The sequence below is a fragment of the Cucurbita pepo genome, chromosome LG10 (assembly GCF_002806865.2).
Source record: "Cucurbita pepo subsp. pepo cultivar mu-cu-16 chromosome LG10, ASM280686v2, whole genome shotgun sequence".
Lineage (NCBI taxonomy): Eukaryota > Viridiplantae > Streptophyta > Magnoliopsida > Cucurbitales > Cucurbitaceae > Cucurbita > Cucurbita pepo.
In genome coordinates, this window is record NC_036647.1 from 3,541,858 (window position 1) to 3,559,181 (window position 17,324).

At 37.0% G+C, this 17,324-nt stretch overlaps 4 protein-coding genes, 1 long non-coding RNA gene and 1 other non-coding gene across 11 annotated transcripts; 4 read left to right on the plus strand and 2 right to left on the minus strand.

The window, feature by feature from the left end:
• The first annotated feature begins 104 nt into the window (after positions 1–104).
• LOC111803736 lies at positions 105–2,888 on the plus strand. Of its 3 annotated transcripts, none has more exons than XR_002816420.1 (2): positions 105–2,189; positions 2,299–2,888. It is a non-coding gene; the product is annotated as an uncharacterized LOC111803736 (long non-coding RNA). The 3 variants fall into 3 exon arrangements; XR_002816421.1 differs by having other exon boundaries at positions 2,388–2,888; XR_002816422.1 differs by having other exon boundaries at positions 110–1,897; positions 2,388–2,888.
• Positions 2,889–4,190: 1,302 nt separating this feature from the next.
• Positions 4,191–7,768, plus strand: LOC111803601 (phosphatidylinositol transfer protein 3-like). 2 transcript variants are annotated; one of them, XM_023688092.1, is made up of 7 exons: positions 4,191–4,261; positions 4,939–5,037; positions 5,144–5,320; positions 6,387–6,485; positions 6,760–7,005; positions 7,094–7,400; positions 7,677–7,768. In XM_023688092.1, exons 2-6 carry the CDS (start codon positions 4,966–4,968, stop codon positions 7,394–7,396), a joined length of 897 nt encoding a protein of 298 aa, XP_023543860.1. In that variant the 5' UTR covers positions 4,191–4,261; positions 4,939–4,965; the 3' UTR covers positions 7,397–7,400; positions 7,677–7,768. The 2 variants fall into 2 exon arrangements, with proteins under 2 accessions (XP_023543860.1, XP_023543859.1); XM_023688091.1 differs by lacking the exon at positions 7,677–7,768 and having other exon boundaries at positions 7,094–7,627.
• Positions 7,553–8,695, minus strand: LOC111803602 (protein N-lysine methyltransferase METTL21A-like). Its single transcript, XM_023688093.1, has one exon. The coding sequence runs from the start codon at positions 8,546–8,548 to the stop codon at positions 7,715–7,717; it is 834 nt and encodes a 277-aa protein (XP_023543861.1). The 5' UTR covers positions 8,549–8,695; the 3' UTR covers positions 7,553–7,714.
• A 40-nt stretch (positions 8,696–8,735) lies between these two features.
• On the plus strand, positions 8,736–11,032 carry LOC111803603 (AP-3 complex subunit sigma). Its single transcript, XM_023688094.1, has 7 exons — positions 8,736–8,953; positions 9,030–9,073; positions 9,196–9,257; positions 9,525–9,621; positions 10,100–10,170; positions 10,432–10,523; positions 10,615–11,032. The coding sequence occupies exons 1-7, from the start codon at positions 8,886–8,888 to the stop codon at positions 10,676–10,678; spliced, it is 498 nt and encodes a 165-aa protein (XP_023543862.1). The 5' UTR covers positions 8,736–8,885; the 3' UTR covers positions 10,679–11,032.
• LOC111803600 (pyridine nucleotide-disulfide oxidoreductase domain-containing protein 2-like) lies at positions 10,997–17,089 on the minus strand. Of its 3 annotated transcripts, none has more exons than XM_023688088.1 (16): positions 16,581–16,834; positions 16,322–16,483; positions 16,046–16,225; positions 15,901–15,958; positions 15,581–15,631; positions 14,861–14,946; positions 14,565–14,652; positions 13,962–14,003; positions 13,806–13,880; positions 13,655–13,723; positions 12,626–12,744; positions 12,216–12,328; positions 11,956–12,035; positions 11,653–11,773; positions 11,389–11,455; positions 10,997–11,309 (listed from the first exon to the last, which is right to left on the minus strand). In XM_023688088.1, the coding sequence occupies exons 1-16, from the start codon at positions 16,832–16,834 to the stop codon at positions 11,180–11,182; spliced, it is 1,695 nt and encodes a 564-aa protein (XP_023543856.1). In that variant the 3' UTR covers positions 10,997–11,179. The 3 variants fall into 3 exon arrangements, 2 of the variants coding, with proteins under 2 accessions (XP_023543856.1, XP_023543858.1); XR_002816401.1 differs by having other exon boundaries at positions 11,050–11,309; positions 11,653–11,804; positions 16,581–17,088; XM_023688090.1 differs by lacking the exons at positions 10,997–11,309; positions 11,389–11,455; positions 11,653–11,773 and having other exon boundaries at positions 12,088–12,328; positions 16,581–17,089.
• On the plus strand, positions 14,257–14,327 carry TRNAG-GCC. Its single transcript has one exon. It is a non-coding gene; the product is annotated as a tRNA-Gly (tRNA).
• Positions 17,090–17,324: the final 235 nt, after the last annotated feature.

Below are 17,324 nucleotides of genomic sequence, written 5' to 3' on the forward strand. Positions count from 1 at the left end.
GACTTTTATTATTCCACGTTACGAGTTTTCAGCCGTTGATCTGTACCCGTATCGCTCAATCCACGCGGTGCATTTCACTTGGTCCCCATATATAATACATTAGGGCTCCTTCCCGCCGTTCTCATCCCATTTCTGCTTTCCCTTCACCGGTCCTCGTTATAGGTCTTCTTGCTGTGCTTTATTTGGGGATTCTTTCCATCGTTGCGGTATGTCGGATGCGTATCAGAAATTCCGGTTGCTAACGGCGCTTTCTTTACGCGGAAATCCAAATTCAGGTTCGTGTCTTGTACAATTCCAGTCGCCGTTCGTTCTGATTGGAATCTGTGTTTACAGTGATCGGGACCGGTTTTTGCGGCGTTGAATAACGTCATACGTAACTAAAGGATTCTCACCGGATGTTCTAGGTTTTCTGCGTTGATGTTCCCAATCGGAATGGATTCCTAATTCTAGACGGCTGTAGAGCTTCTATGTTAAAGCGAGGAGAGAACGATCCGTCGCGTTCGCTCCAACGCTGGGAGATGTTCGGCAGCTGCATCCAAGGAAGGTTGATTTGATTAGTGTGTCATGGATGTATAAGATATCAGGACGAAACCTCCCTATATTGGTAGGGAGGCGGTTTCTGGTCGATCTTTGTCATCCGACCTTTGCCATGACAGGTGCGCTTGCATGGCAGGTCAACTACGTTAATGGAAAAAAAGATTTTTGGGTTTAGAGGAGGGATCGCACGGGAATTGCCCGGGATTCCTCCTCTCTGGTGTGTTCCGATTCCCTTTCTCTTTATTTCTGTGCTTATTATGCGTAGCTGCCGTCAACTGCTTGCATGCTCGATCGCTCTCGCTCAACCGTGCTCCTTTCTAAGGTCCGAAAGGTATTAACAATTTCTTTGATTTCAATCAATTCATAGATAAACGTGTAAGGAAGGTTGAAGCAACCGCGTTTGTAAGAGTAATACGTGAGCTAAGACTAATCTTCATTAATCTAGCCGGTATACAATCTTAATTTGCTTAATAGGATCCCTTCGCTAATATTCATACAGCTGTACAGTAAAGTTTCATTTGGTTATATAGGCTTGAGGGTAATTTGACCGAGATTTGTCATGTCAACTACTAATTTTTTTAATCTCTTATTAGAATTATCATTCGCACAACGCTTGGAAGATATCGATTTCATAGCTTTGTATTAGTCGTCGTCTCCTCTCGGGAAGCTCGATCATGGAAAATTAATAATTTATTTGTTAGGCCGGACCAAAATAATACAAGTTATTTTGATTTCCCATTCAAGTTCTGTGTTCATTTTATTCAAAGAATGACAAGAGTACCCTGGGTTGAGGCTTCTTTTTATGTGCGCCGTATGATGGTCGGGGTCTAAGTCTGTATATGATACTCAACATTTTATTATCGTCACATTGTAAAACACATAGAGAAATGGAACATGCATAAAGGAAACTAATTTGGTTCGGGTCGGATCAAAGGATGATATGAACTTCGCCATGGATGAGCTGTTGGATCTGCTGATTTTTGTCAAAGTGCTGTGTCGTCCCAAGAGTAATCTGACCGTGTGGGTAACTTAATTTCTTATATTCTTGCTTAATTTAGCACAACATCTCGAAATTTTAAGCCGTCTTCCCATTTGTTATGAACTGATGTTCTCTGTATTCCACTTCCACGCTGCAATTGTTTCGCGTGTTCTATTTTGGTGTAACAGTACTGGATTTTTGCAATGGTATGATGATCATTACTGTTATGTAACTTGCAACAGAATACATTGTGGCTGGCTGTGTTTTAGGTAGCCCTGGTTTTTCAGAGGATGACGGTATCTATACTAATGAGCGACTGCAATAGAATGGAAGTCTGTTCGTGTTTTTGGAATTTTGCTTAGTGACCGGCTGTAAGATAATGTATGTCCTACATTTTTGCATTTATGGTAATGTCTTCTCGGATGTTAGAAATGAAATATTATTCAAGTTCAGGTTTCGTCTTTGTCGTTTGTTCATATGTGAGTTTGGTCTGTCTATTTTCCATTTATATTAGTCCTCTGTTTTCAGATTGTCGTGTGCCAACAAGATACTCCGTACCCGTGTCTCTCTATTTATGTTGATTTACAGGTGTTGGTGTGTGCTGATAATGAGCTTCAAAGAGTTTAAATGTCATATTCTTTTAAGACAATGAAAGTCATTTAGAGAAACATATGTGAGTTTGGTCTGTCTCTTTTCCATTTATATTAGTCCTCTGTTTTCAGATTGTTGTGTGCCAACAAGATACTCTGTACCCGTGTCTCTCTATTTATGTTGATTTACAGGTGTTGGTGTGTGCTGATAATGAGCTTCAAAGAGTTTAAATGTCATATTCTTTTAAGACAATGAAAATCATTTAGAGAAACATATCCAGGTGATGGCCCTTGCTAGTGGGGAAGATACATGGAAATGACCCGTAGCTCAATGATGGTAGAGCAATCAATAAGGTAAGAGGGAGGTTAGTGGATCGAATCTATTTGGATCGAATATTTATGGGTTCATTCAGTAGATGCCATTTGGCCATGCCACTTAAGGAACCTATTGGGTCCTTAGTATGCGGCCACGAGGAGGTCAAGTGCTGCTAAAGCCGAGATGAGGGGACGCATGAGCTCGACTATCAAGCCGACCTAACTGTGGGACAAAACTAAGAGTATTCGATGTTGATCAGGTATGAATAAACGACAGAAAGGCTCATACATACTTTCTTGTAAAAGGAGACCCACATAAAGGTAACAAAAACTAAACATTTGAGTGTGTTGGATGTGAGTATTTATATAGCAGAAAGGAAATGTTTGGATCATGTCTATGTATCTGTTATGGATTGATCAACTCAATATAGAAGCAGGAATGCAAAAATTTTGCCTGCCATTGTCAACGTTGTAGCGATGATATCTCTAGAAAGCAAATCTCGTCACCCAAATGAGACTTTTCCCTGAAAAAAATAAGAAATAAATGCAATCTAATGCCCGAAAAAATCTGCCACACCAATATATATATACTAATTAATTATGTAATGGATTAATTAAATAAAATTTCACTAATCCGAGGGTAAAGTCAACTTATTTAGTTGATGTGGGTCGAATCTTTCACTGAAAAAACGTGTATTTAGACCATAAGTCCCTTTTACATCTTACATTGTGTGATTTTAATCTATGGGTTCAAGAAAGCATTCAATTTGATTCATGAATATTTCAATTTGGTTCATGAATATCTCTACTAAATAGGTAGGGAAAGTGTTGATGTGATTATGAAGTTTATTTTGTATTATTTATTTCTCAAATCATTTATTATTTTCGATTTTTTTGTTCCTTTTTTAATTCTTTTATTATTATTTTTTTCAAATATATATATATTTAAATTTTTTGGATTATTTATGTTATTATTGTTTTTTTTATTAGCTCTTCTAACTCATTTTCTTTTTGTAATTATTTGTGTTTTGTGCGTGGGTTTGAGATTTCCTTTTAGGTATTTATTTTTTTGTTTGATTTTTTCTTGATAAAAATTATTTTTATCTGCTAATTTTTTTTCAAATGGTTAAAACGAGCGAAATAAACAAATTAATATTTAATTTTTAGATATGACATTTATAAATGATTTTTCTAATTATTTATGTAAAAATAATAATTAATAATGACAACTAAATAAACTTAAAAAGTTTAAAATGCCTATTATTTATATCAATGAATAAAAGTTAAATAAAAAAAGTTTATACAACTTTATAATATACTTATCTTATTTAATATAATTTACTCTACTATATGCTTGATTTTTGAAATATAAGTTACACTAAATATTTACTAATATTTATTTTAGAATAATTATAAAATTTATTACAAAATAAACTAAAAAATATACTACATAAATGAGAAAATTAGTTAAAATTATTGTAGTAATTTAACATATTAAAAATAAAAGAGTTAACAGCAATTTTTTATTATCTAAAATTAAATAGATTTTTATTACCGTAATAAAATAGTAAAAAAATACTATGAAATTCTATTTACGATCAAACTGAACAATTTCCTAAAAACATTATACTCGAGGGAAAATTGTATATTCTCTTTTTTTTAAAAAAAAAACATTTTTAAAGACCAAAGTAGTTATCACGTTGAACGCGGGAGAATTGTTAATTCTAATTAGTGAACCGAGAAGAACTTATGAGTCTTTGGAGTTCTTCTTCTTCTTCTTCCTCTCATTTTCTGCTCTGAGAAGCGCCTTTTCGCTCCTCTCTCCCGATCGCTGCCTCAGGTTAGTTCGTTCTCCTGTTAGAGATCTTTATTTTGCAATTAGCAGGCAATGCGTTTCTAGCCGATCGAAAATTAAATTTGACTTTCTTTGTTCTCATTTGGTACATTTCTGAATACGGCACCGATCGGTGAACGCTGACTCCGTATTTCGCTATTTGGCTTGCATTATTCAAATGTATCATCTCTTGCTTTGTTTTGTTTTATTTAATTTCCCTCTCGGATTGATCTGTAAGCCTCTCTCGTTGACTAACTCTGAGTCTAGGAGTAGCGTTTATTTCGCGGAGGTGTGTGGATCAATGTATCTGGTAATTTTACACTGCAGATATCTGAATCTTTCGATTGCTCTGTAGAGTTGTCGGTGTTTTTTCCCCCATCGCTTTCGCATTCAATGACCTTTAATCTTCTTGAATTAAATATTATTGTTGTTTTTATCATTTTCCGCGATTTTCGTTTGTTCTATTTTGTGTGGGGGAGGTTGCCTTAGTTCATCATTCAACCAAATTTGTCAAGCTTCAATACTTGACAATCCTCCAATCCCTCATTTACTCATAATTATTTTGAACACGCAGTGGACCATGATATTTAGTGTTTTGTTGCAAGTGCTGAAATAATTAGTTGAGCCCTTAAAAGTAGATTACAGTGTCTTTTATATGTATGATAGCCTTCTGAATGTTGTAGGTTGAATTTGCTCTGTGCGTATTCAACATGTTTCTTTTTAAACGAAGGGGCTCCCAAAACAATGGTGAAATCGATGATTCTTCACAGCAGGATGCGAAGGTAGACAGCTACTTTTAACCTCTTTTTTTTTTCCCTCTTTCAAATGTAATTTTATAGAGACAGAAGTGATGAATTGAACGCTTTTTTTATGATCTGTAATGAACAGATCAATGAACTAAGAACGGCACTCGGGCATCTATCCGGTCATAGTTTAAAGTACTGTGATGATGCATGCCTTCGGAGATATTTGGTAGCTCGGAATTGGGATGTTCACAAGTCAAAGAAAATGCTGGATGACTCACTCAAATGGAGGGCAACTTATAAGCCAGAGGAAATCAGATGGGTTAGTTTGATATCAATCTTTAAGTTCTTTACCTTTTCTTTAAACTCTCTGAGCTACTTCTAAGTACGAATGTGTGTTTATATCATTATAAGAGGGGGAAGATTGCCTTCTAAACTTCTGATCGAAGTAATTCCAACTTGCGAGAACAAACTAGTGTCACACAGAAAGAGGAAAAAAGCTTATTCCTAACCATTTAGATGCTGAAAATTCTTCAATCTCAAGCCCCGTGGAAATTTAGGACTATATATATATTGACTTCCGATAGTCTCATAAAATTAGAAGGTAGATTCTTTAAGAAAGGGAACATTTCAGTTTGTTTAGGAAAATGGTCCAAATTTTAGGACTGTGTTTACTTCTTTTTTTTATTAGTATCGTAAATTTAGATTTGTAGGCTTATTGTAGCATGAAGGGATATAGTTACCTACATTCCAGGCCGAAAGTTGTCTTGCAATCATTCTCCACCCTCCTATCCATCTCAGACTTTCTCTGCCTTTCCTTCTCATAAATGATCTTATGGGCTTATCCAAAACAGATATCTAAAAATATATACATCAATTATCGTCAATAGTTCAACCAAAAAATCTTCACATGCTATCTTGCCACTTATTTTCTTTCTCTACAGCTCATCTTGAATCAACGTGCTTTTAAGTCAATAGACATGTGTCTTCCATGAATCTTGAATCAGCGTGCTTTCAAGTCAATAGACGTGTTTTTTTTTTTTTTTTTTTTTTTTTTGCAAGGAAAAATCTANTTTTTTTTTTTTTTTTTTTTTTTTTTTTTTTTTTTTTTTTTTTTTTTTTTTTTTTTGGGCAAGGAAAAATCTAAATCTGCATTATTCCTATCAAATAGAATTTATCTTGAAACATTAATAATAGTAGTAACAATGATATTTTATTATTATTATTATTTCCTAATATTCAATTAAGAGAAAACAAAATGTGATTAATAATTTTGATTATACTTAGAACTTCCTATAATGAACTATGTTAATAAGAGCAATCGTGAGTGATAAGCGATAATAGACACATATTCACTTTATATATCACAAACTTTCATTGTGATGCAGCACGAAGTGGCACATGAAGGTGAAACGGGCAAATCTTTTAGAGCAAATTTCTACGATCGTTTTGGTCGAACTGTGCTCATATCCAGGCCTGGGATGCAGGTATTTTATTAAGATTTTCTAGGGTTAGTACAAAATCAAAATTTAGAACCAATTTTAACCAAATCAATATGATTAGTATTTGCGTTATAAATTCCCATAATAGCATCGTTGTGAAACAAAGCATGGTTGAAAGAAAAACTATGTTAAATAAGTTTTCAAACTTAGTTGTTTAATAAATTCAAAAATAAAAGTTGAAAGATTAAACTTTAATTTAAACGAAGAAATAAATAAATAATAATAATAAAATTGACTTGGTTTCCTGGTGAAATTTCAGAATACAAACTCGCCAGAAGACAATGTCCGGCATGTAGTGTATGTTTTGGAGAACACCATTATGAACCTTCGCGATGGCCAAGAACAGATATCGTGGCTGATAGACTTTACTGGATTTACAATAAACACCAACATCTCTGTCAAAGCAGCACGGGGGATAATTAACATACTGCAGAGCCACTATCCAGAAAGGCTTGCTATTTCCTTTCTCTACAATCCTCCAAGAATCTTTCAAGCCTTCTGGAAGGTTAGAATTCGAAGCTGTCTTTACTTCCTTACTGAATGAATGTTGAACTTTGAAGTCGATTTTGGTTCTAAAATCTCTCTTTTGGAAGGCTATCGAGTACTTTATTGACTCAAAGACCGCTCAGAAAGTACACTTTCTATACCCCAACAACCAGAACAGTGTAGAGCTAATGAAATCTTTCTTCGACATGGAAAACCTTCCAAGTGTATTTGGGGGGAAAGCCACTCTAACTTACGACCATGAAGAGTTCTCAAAAATGATGGCAATAGACGACCTGAAAACCGCCAAGTTTTGGGAGTTCAGCGACAAGCCTTGCCGCCATATGAACGGACATTCAGGCCCAGAGGTGGCACCGGAAGAGCCAATGCCCATCTCAGTTTCATCAGCTTAGAAGGGTCTGTCTCATTCTTTGGATCTCTAATTTGCATGAACTAAGTTTAGTCCTGGCATTATGTTTAAACCCTTTTTTCAGATCAGAAATAAGTGATGAACCATAAACAGAAGCTTTTGATCAAATTTCTCTTTTCATAGCCAGAATAGATGTAAATTACCTTGAAATGATGCAATATTGAACCAATGGGCAGAGAATAATGACAGAAATTCAGAGTTTCTAATTGGCTAATAAGATCAAAATTGAATAATCTCTCTTTTACAAATGTTATCATGGGCAGAAGGCAAATGATGATGGATTCAAAAGATTAATTCGTGATCAACCTTGGTTTGATGAACCAATGGCCAGTTTCTTACTCTGCTTGGCAGCAAAACGGTACACGACGACTCCGATTCTCGATCCTGGCGGTGGAGGATCTGTATGTAAGACTTCCACTTCGAACAACTTTCTCGCTTTCCTGAAGAAGCCCGAATCCTTCTTCCACCGCCGTAAATGGGCCATCACAAACACCATTTTGGGGTTTCCTCCGCCTAAGAGAAACCCCCTCAGCGTTTGGATAAGAGGGTCGTATAAATGGTCATGGTACACAACATCGGAAGCCAATATAAGATCAAATTCTCGCCCAATCAATTCGGGGTCAATGGCCTCTCCCCAATGAAGCGGCGCCACCTGAACGAAACCGCCGTTCGCCGCCAGAATGCTGGCGTTGGCTTCGACATTGAATTGGAGGTTGGAGATCACGTGCGAGAGATCGGTTACTGTCACTTGTGCTCCGAGAGTGGCGGCTGCGGCGATTCCGACTAATCCGGTTCCGGAGCCGATCTCTAGAATTTTCAGAGTTCGACGTTCCGAACCGTCGCGTGAGGCGGTGAGAGTGGCCGTGAGAGGGTTGGTTTCAGGATGAGAGCGTTGATCGTCGAGAAGGTTGACGAGGGTAGTCGCCGCCGGCCAGAGCTGGAATGAGAGTCCTTGGGAAGGTAGCTGCCTGATTGATAGAGTCGAGTTGATTGAACGGATGAAATGGTGCTGCAATTCAGATGCTACACCGTCATTTGGAAAAGACAATTTGTTTATACCAGCTTCCTCCGCCGGAAGGATCACAGAGATGGGGCTTATCTCGTCGTCGTCGCCGCCGTCGAGTTCAGAAGACATGATACTGAATCTGAAGTTCTTGTTTGCGTCTCTCTTCCCCGAATTTTTTGCATCCGTCTCGACGAATCCGTTAGGGCAGTTTTAGCTTTTCAGTTAGCCCAAGAAGACAACTGGGTCTGATCTTTTTCGTTTTTGAGGCCCAAGCCCAGGCCCAATCCTTGAATTTTCGACTTCGGCCCATTGGGGCCGGACGTTATTCCCCATTTTCTTCGCGGGAAATTGATTGCTGTGATTTCGTTTCGCTAGTCAATCGGCACGAGAATTTCTTAGATCCAGGCGGTACAAACCGTGCGATACAGCGCTGTAATCAACCGGAGTGCTCGGGGTTCGGCCTACCATGATACGTGCGGTGATAGTGATGAATACCCAGGGCAAGCCTCGGTTTGCTAAGTNTTTTTTTTTTTTTTTTTTTTTTTTTTTGTAATTTTTGAGGCACTTCAATTAAATGCCCGATCTGTCTGATGATGAATTCTTGAATTCAGCCCGTCGAGAAGCAGCAGGAGCTCATTCGCAGCGTCCATGGAGGTTGTCATTTCTGTATTTCAATTAGATTTTTGCAAATTACGAAAAACGATCCACTCTCGCCACTATTATTTACTTAACCTATATTTTGATTCTGATTTCTTTTGTTTTCTGGTTTGGTACAGTACTTTGCAGTCGAGCTGAGAACGTGAGCAATTTCGTCGAGGCGGAGTCCATCTTCGGTCCGGTAATTTTTCGTTGATCGCATGATTCCTTGTAACAATTTCCTTCTAGTACCATATGTAGGATGTATTGCATTGATGATTCTTGGAGAAGCTAGATATTTGTCAAAAATTAATGTTGATTGGTCTTGTTCAACTGATAGCAGCGCAAAGAGTGGCCTGGGTGATCAGTGCCAGATGAATTTAGTTTTATGTGCCTTTATTTGTACCGGAATTGCTTTAACTTTGTCTTCAAATGACCCGTTGGGATTGGCTTTTTCTTTCTGCTGCAGGACTCTCGTCTTGTATACAAACACTTCGCAACTCTTTATTTCGTGTTTGTCTTTAACAGTTCTGAGAATGAGCTTGCCATGCTTGACCTGATCCAAGGTACTTCCAATATTATATGTGATGGATTAGTGACCTCTGGATCAACTTTGATATAAATATTATTTACATTCTTCCAAGGCATCAATGAGGACCTACACCTTGGTCCCTCAAGCTTCAAATTGGATATTATCTTGTTATGTTTTGGCATTCTTTAGTATGTAAGTAACAGAAGTGGTGAGAAGTAATAAGTACAAAAAATGGTGAAGCGTTTGGGCTTAGAATTCTCTCACTGAAGAGGCCAGAGTAATTGCATAACTCGAAGAGAATTGAACCAACTATAATGTTGAAGAGAATTGAACCAACTATAATGTTAAATCATCAAAACTTATCATTAAGTGATATGCGCCTTTAAAGTGGAATGCACATGATCGAACCAATCAGTCATATTTGAATGCATTTGAATGTAGATCTTCAGAAGTTTGTTGTAATATACTTTAAGGTATGTAGTGCAGTGATATGATTAGCCCTACTTTGTCAGTTTTTGTAGAAACATTGGACAAGTGCTTCAAAAATGTATGTGAGCTCGACTTAGTGTTCAACTACACCAAGGTCCTCTCTCTCTCTCTCTCTCTCTCTCTCTCTCTCTCTCTCTAATGCAACACATAAATGTAGATGTGGGAACGCACGCAATGCCACATAGAATAGGAAACAAGTGGTGTCTGTTGTTTGTTTCTCAAGTTTGTTTTTTGAAATGGCCAAGTGTACTCAGTTCATGACATAACATTGTTTGGTTGGAAGTACTGCATGACAATCAAGGCATTCTTCTGAACATTTAAATTGGAAATAATACGAATAAAACTTTTCATGCAGATGCATTCTATTTTGGATGAAATCATTTCTGGTGGTCAAGTGCTAGAGACTAGTTCTGCTGAAGTGGTGAAGGCTGTTGAAGAAATATCCAAGTGCTCTCTCTCTCTTGCATCCATAAAACTGTCGATTGCTTTATTTGCTTTAGTATTAATACATGTTGATGTCGTTGTATTGGCATTGCAGGTTAGAAACAGCCTCGAATTCTATCAACTTTGTCTCCAAAACAGTTTCTGGTTGGCGGGGTTGAGTTTGCTGTTTAAAGCGAGCTGGTTAAGCGATTCAGCATGCATTCCTTTGATGCCTTGCCTTCAAATTATTACTCGATCTGTTGTGTTGGCTATGACTGATTACTTGGATAGACAAGTCAACAAGCTATCTTACTCATGGACGACACATTTGGCTCATTAATTCCCCCTAGAACATATAGATTGATCAGAAAAATTTCAGATGCCTGCTGAGTATGCAACAGGGTTTGATCGAATCAAAAGATTCCTAGGAATAGAAAACCTAACGGCTTGGTTCGGGTCTCTGTTATTCTGTATTAATCAATCATATTGATTGAATATTGAGTTTATAAAGGTGAATGCTTCATTGAGGTTTCTATAGAGAGACCAAACGAAAGCAGCACACAACACGTAATTTTCTCAAACACCATGGCATTTACATAGTGTAGCTTGACATGGTCTGATACTGATTACATTTCAAGACCTGTGTTGTGAGGGCATAAACCGTGACAAAATCCTAAAGGCTATGGCTCACGCAGATCACCGAGAACGACACGTGCTGCATTGCCACCTGGTGCCCCCATGACACCACCTCCAGGATGCGACCCACTACCGCAGAGGTATAGTCCTCTAATTGGTGTCCTGTGATTTGACCTGCAGTACATGGAAACGGATATTTTCTTCAATATAGACTTGAAGCAAGACGAGAGAATTAATTTAAACTGAGAATTACCATCCTTTTACAGGCCGCATCAAGAACAGAGAATCTAGACCCATGGCTCCATGAAAAATATTTCCTCCTGTTATATAGATTACTCAAATTTCAGCAGATAAGCATGTTGAAACTGGAAAATGTGATTTGCAAGAGTTCCGATTTCAACATTAATTTTTTGTTCAGATATACTTCTAGTTTGAAGTTTTTCAGAAATAAACTCCACATTATCAAAGAAATCGAGAGAAGAAAAATGAACCATGAGGTTTCCTTATTGGGATTTACCTGTCAGACCAATTTCCCTCTCAAGATCAGGTGGTGTCAGCATGTCATAACCAATGATTGATGAGCTGAAGCCAGGTGCATATTCATCAATCAACTTAAAACATCTTTGGGCATATAAATCCTACAAAGATAAGAGTGCCATTCTTGTCATACTGACAACAAATGAAAAAATAGCGAAGTCCAAAGATCAGTATCAATTCAAAGGGTTGGGAAAATGAAACCAATCATGTATAAAAAAAAGTAAGGTCGTTAATGGACAAATGAGCCACAGTGAGCGTTCGAACAAATGCAGAAACAACTTACTCTGTATGTAATATCTTCCCAGCACCCATCTAAAGGTTTGTAGGGCGTATACTGCGTAAATAAACTGACTACGTGCTTACCTACAATAAAACTCTTGAAAATTTACAGCCAATGGGATAATTAGCAGCATACCGTAGCTTTATCGGTATCCTCCATTCTAAAATCGGAACGTTTCCTACTTTAGGAACGGTAACAAACAAGGATAGTTCTTAAGCTAAACAGGTAGAAGAGTGATTGGGGGAGCATATGAACTACAATACCAGGGGGAGATACAGTTTTGTCCAGAGAGGAAGGAATTGTCATCTCCATAATAGGTCGTCTTGATGGAAAGCCATTCCAGGCATCTTGGCAAGCTTTGCCAATATCTTCCATTCTAAAAGAGAGACCAAGAACGAAAGGTGAGCATTGTAATGATAATCAAATGCATTACTTTTCAAAACAAGGCATATTATAAGAGGATTCTCCTTCTCTTTCTTTTTCCTTTCTTTTTTCCCCGATTCATATTGATCTCAATCACTAACAACAGAATTGCTGTTAAATGCATTCAATGTCATAAAAGAATTAAAAGTATGCATAACGTGATGAGTCTCTCTAGCATGCAAAACAAATATTGAAAATGATTCTGGTGCTGCTACTAATGACATGAAGATAATAGTATTGTCTCTCCTACCTTGCAGCACCAATATGAATAGTTGCTGTATGCTGAGGACCCACCTCCTCTTGACTATTCAAGTTGCAAGAATGGAACTGCGGCAATTTGTCAACAGCAACGTTTATTTTTGTTGTTCCCTGTTCTAGCCAGCAAGTCCAAGCATGGGAACAAAGGTTAGAAAAAAGTAACTACAAAATACTTCTTTTTCTAATTGAACATTTGGAAAGACGTATTATTAGCTTTTTTTTCATTTTTATTACTTTTAAAGACGTTCCTTTATGGTAGTTTAAAAGCGAATGATAAAACTCAAACTCGAGGAAAAGAAAAGGTCATCTATCTGTCTTGCAAGGGTCATGCCTTTAACTCGTCAAGTCATCCCAACTAAAAGAATCCAAGAAAAGTGGTGGACTTAAAAGGATCTTACAACTTTAAGAGCATTATAGATATTAAATAAATGCAAGAACAGTGGAAACATGAGCTCACGCCCTTGCCCTTTTTATTCATCAATCATCATCAGTGAATATTTTTCCAACCAGTTACCTAAGCAAATAAGACCAGCAGGGATACCTTCCTGATCGTCCAAAAGAGATCCACATACCCACATACCCACAACCACAGTGAAACTCATTTAACTTAAAAAAGAAAAGGCTGAGGTTCCTTATTATATGTAAATATGATTTTAGTTGAGCAAATTGCAGTTTGGTGGAGGAAAAAATTTGCATTTGCTTCCTTTTCTAAAGAAAGGTTGAGATTGTAACGGCCCAAGCCCACAGCTAGCAGATATTGTCCTCTTTGGGCTTTTCTCTCAAGGTTTTTAAAACGTCTATACTAGAGAGAGGTTTCCACATCCTTATAAAGAATGTTTCGTTCTCCTCTCCAACCGATGTGGGATCTCACAAAGATTCTTTTGATAATAAAAGCCTGAGAGCAATGGTAAACTAATAAAAGGATCTCACAACTAAATATAAGGGAAATATGAAGTTCTGAGAAGTTGGGCATTATTCCATTTCAGAAAAATAGCAAGAAAAATAATCAAGTACGACTTACTGAAGTATAGTCGGAACATTTGATAGCATGTAGAAAATCATCTGGAAGAAAAGTATGAGGCACCATTTCCTACGACAGAAACATTAAGACGAGAAACTGAGCAACACAAATCGACGTTAATGTGTTTTATCTCTAATGTAAAGCATTCTACCATGAATGTTTTATAGGGGGTTGAATTTGATAGAACAACCGATGAATGCACTTGTGTTCCATCCACCAGCAACACCTTAATTAATAAGATATAGCAAATATATAAGAATATAAGAAGATGCCTCTAGATGGACCAAGAAAATAAAAATAAACTAACCCCCTTTAATCTACCAGAGTCTTCTATCATCAATTCTGAAACCTGACCATCAAGATGAATATTGTATATGAGTAAAAGTAAATGGACTTTTTATCTTAATTTAGTTATAAAGATTAATTCCAAATATTATAAATATAAATAGTATAGTATAAAATATATTATATATTAACTATTATTAACTATAGAATTCGTTAAATCTATATATAAATTATATAAAAATAGCCTAGTATTAATAGCCTAGTATAATAGGCTAGCTCTGCACTGATGTATACTATACATTGGGGATAAAAAAAATGCGGATATAGTTGAATGGTAAAATTTCTCCTTGCCAAGGAGAAGATGCGGGTTCGATTCCCGCTATCCGCCCAGGATCAGGATAATAGGTTAATGTTTTTAATTTAATAGGATAAATTATTAAGTATAGTTGACCGTGATAGTATAGTGGTTCTATCCTCCCCCCTTCTTTTCTTTTCCTCCCATCCGGAAAGAAAAAAAAGCTAATATTAATAGTCATTAATTAATAGTTATATGAGTAAAAGTAAATGGACTTGCTTCAAGACCAAATCCAGTTGTTGTCAAGAGCTGAATATTGTAATAGAATACCTCTGCATTTGTTGCAATATGAACTCCAGCTTCTTTGGCAGCGTTACTTATGGCCATGGATACCGAACCCATCCCACCTTCAACATGTCTACAATTAAAGTTAATATTCTTCAATGAATATTGTTAAAATGCTGTGAAGCACATGCAGTATACAATTAATTTCGAGGATAAAATCCCAACATCGCTTGAAACCTACATGTTTGCTTGCATAAATATCATTACATTAACCTGATTGTTAATTCAAATTGCCAAATTGGCTGTCTGTACTGTAAATATTTATAAGATGAGATACTCACGACCAAATATTACGGTCACCATGAGTAGTTTCTCCCATTACATGATGTAGTAGGACATATCCACTTCCAGAATTATTGATGCTTGTCTGCCAAAGATAAATTGAGAATCATCATTTGAAGTAGGAAAAAATAAGTTGACTTGATGGATGAGCTTCAAAACCATTATAACTAGAATGTTTAATCTCCAAAACTGAATTGGAATGAAAATTTTGGTTGATTAACAGACAATGTACCATTTATATTAGCAGTAATATAAACTAATATTTCCTATTATCATGTTCTGTATCAGGAGTTGATCATGATTCTGCATTGATAGAAGAAGGCTGATCTTCTAGTATGACTTGTACTTGTTCAGTAGTTAAATCTTCAGAAATAAAGGATACAGTTGTACTTGTTCAACCTATAGAACAAGTCCTGTTCAAGTAAGGTCATCTCAACGATTACATCTATTTATGATGACGATACACATTCCTAGAGCCATTAGTATTCATGACACAGAAGATTCTCTACTGAGAGAAAAGGGGGATGGAGTCAAGGCGTTAGCGCTCTAGAAAGATTGCAGGGCGTTGAGGCTTGACTAAGAATCTCGAAAGGGCTTTTGAAGCTTACTTTGCTACAGCGGACCGTTAGGTTAGCGGGGGATGATGTTTAATAATCATGATGCTCAAATGAATTTAGTATGCAACGGAACCAAATTTAAACCGAAGTATAAAGTCTCACCATTGTCCCAATGATGGCATCTCCTGCAAGTGTTGCCTTCAATACGTCCGACTGTGTGAACCAAAAATAAGGTTAGAATTGAAAAGGTTATTAGCCACAAAACATCCATCCAGGCAGAGAATCAAATAAAAAGCAAGAGAAACTCAGACTGTTGAGGCTACCCTGGAGCTAACATTTTAATGGAGCAAGCATAAGCAAATCTCTGGCTAATTAAACATCTGAGAAACTTTTAAAACATTTGGCAGATCTTAGCATCTAAAATATGAACTCACAACCAAGATAAACTTCTCAAAATCCAAGTAAACGAAGTCCATTATTACCTCAAACCACTCATTTAAGACCTTAGCAGTTGGTGATACTAGAAGGTCTATCAACTCCCTATCAAAAATTAAATAAAGAGAGGCATCAGAGAGTAACAAATTAAATCAATGCCTAGCAAAGACTATCCTGGTTCAAATTACTTACACCATATCTTTTTGTCCTAATGATAGCGCATGCTGGAGACAACGACCCCAGAAAATAGAGTTCTGCACCTTCTCTCTCAACCGGTGATTAAATGATGAACCCTTATGTAATGCTTCAGGAGTTCGCGAATCCAAGATAAAATCCATGAACTTACAGTACTTATGAAGCTGTCTTTCATATCTATTCATCAACCACGAACGAAGTTTACAACAAAATCCACGATAAACTAAATGATCAGGCTTAATGATAAGAAAGATATTATAAAGAGAGAATCACCTTGGGTACGCCTCTGCATCCCTTCTTGAAAACTTAGATATCTCCAAGTAATCATGTTCATCGTCCATTCCAAGTAGAAGATGACGACCATCCAGGCAGGGTGTAAAAGATGCAGCCATGGGTTTCAATAGCTTCAACCCATGTCTCCTCAATTCCAGGTCCCTTCAATTTCAATCCCGATCGCCATCGAAATGAAATGAAAAATAGCCTCACAGACAACAAATGGTGAATCGAATCAGAAAAGAGGAGCTACAACTACCTGATTATGGAGGGCCGAAGGAGGCTTAGGAGGTAACTACAGCGAGAGAATTTAAACCCTGGAATCAGCTCTTCGGTAACAGCAGCGCCGCCGATCACATGGCGCCTCTCAAGCACTGCAACAGAGAGGCCGCCACGGGCAAGATAAGCGGCGGCTATCAAACCGTTGTGGCCGGCGCCGACGATGAGCGCATCCCATTTCTTCTCCTTCAACACCGCGCGCGTTGCATTGCTGCTGAAGCTTCGATTCCACATAGCTCCGTTTCTATTCCTTGTAAACAACAGCTAAATTCGCTCATGTCTTAATGGATTAACGGAAAATTCAACTTCAATCCAACCATTTCAGATCGTCAGTGGGATTGTTACATGTACTGAAAGCGACTTGCAGGCAGTAATCTTTGTTACTTCGTCCGATCTTGCATGCGATCGGAAGCACTTCCATATATTGCAACACAGAACAGGAAAATTCCCGATGTTGGCGCGCAATCGCTTTCGTATATCAAGCTGCTTTGTCCTTTCAATAACAATTTTAGTACAAACTCCATTTTTGTACTCCTCATGATGTGACCAATCTTGATTGCAACTTTAAATACTTTAAGCTATAAATTACCATTTTAATTCGTAATTTTGGTATATTTATTTTTTATTTTTTATTTTTTATTCTTTATTTTTAAAATTTTTAAATATATCATAAATCTACTAAATACAAAATCAAAAGTAGAAAAAGAAAAAAAAAAAGAAAAAA

What these genes read in the sequence shown, in the direction of transcription:
- LOC111803601 (XM_023688092.1), top strand. Translation starts at nt 4,966, where the DNA reads ATGTTTCTTTTTAAACGAAGGGGCTCCCAAAACAATGGTGAAATCGAT. An exon ending in AGCCAGAGGAAATCAGATGG is followed by an intron (nt 5,321 to 6,386) that starts GTTAGTTTGATA and finishes ATTGTGATGCAG; the next exon opens with CACGAAGTGGCACATGAAGG. An exon ending in TCTTTCAAGCCTTCTGGAAG is followed by an intron (nt 7,006 to 7,093) that starts GTTAGAATTCGA and finishes CTCTTTTGGAAG; the next exon opens with GCTATCGAGTACTTTATTGA.
- LOC111803602 (XM_023688093.1), bottom strand. Translation starts at nt 8,548, where the DNA reads ATGTCTTCTGAACTCGACGGCGGCGACGACGACGAGATAAGCCCCATC.
- LOC111803600 (XM_023688088.1), bottom strand. Translation starts at nt 16,834, where the DNA reads ATGTGGAATCGAAGCTTCAGCAGCAATGCAACGCGCGCGGTGTTGAAG. An exon ending in CCCCCTATAAAACATTCATG is followed by an intron (nt 13,724 to 13,805) that starts GTAGAATGCTTT and finishes TTTCTGTCGTAG; the next exon opens with GAAATGGTGCCTCATACTTT. An exon ending in ATGCGGCCTGTAAAAGGATG is followed by an intron (nt 11,310 to 11,388) that starts GTAATTCTCAGT and finishes CATGTACTGCAG; the next exon opens with GTCAAATCACAGGACACCAA.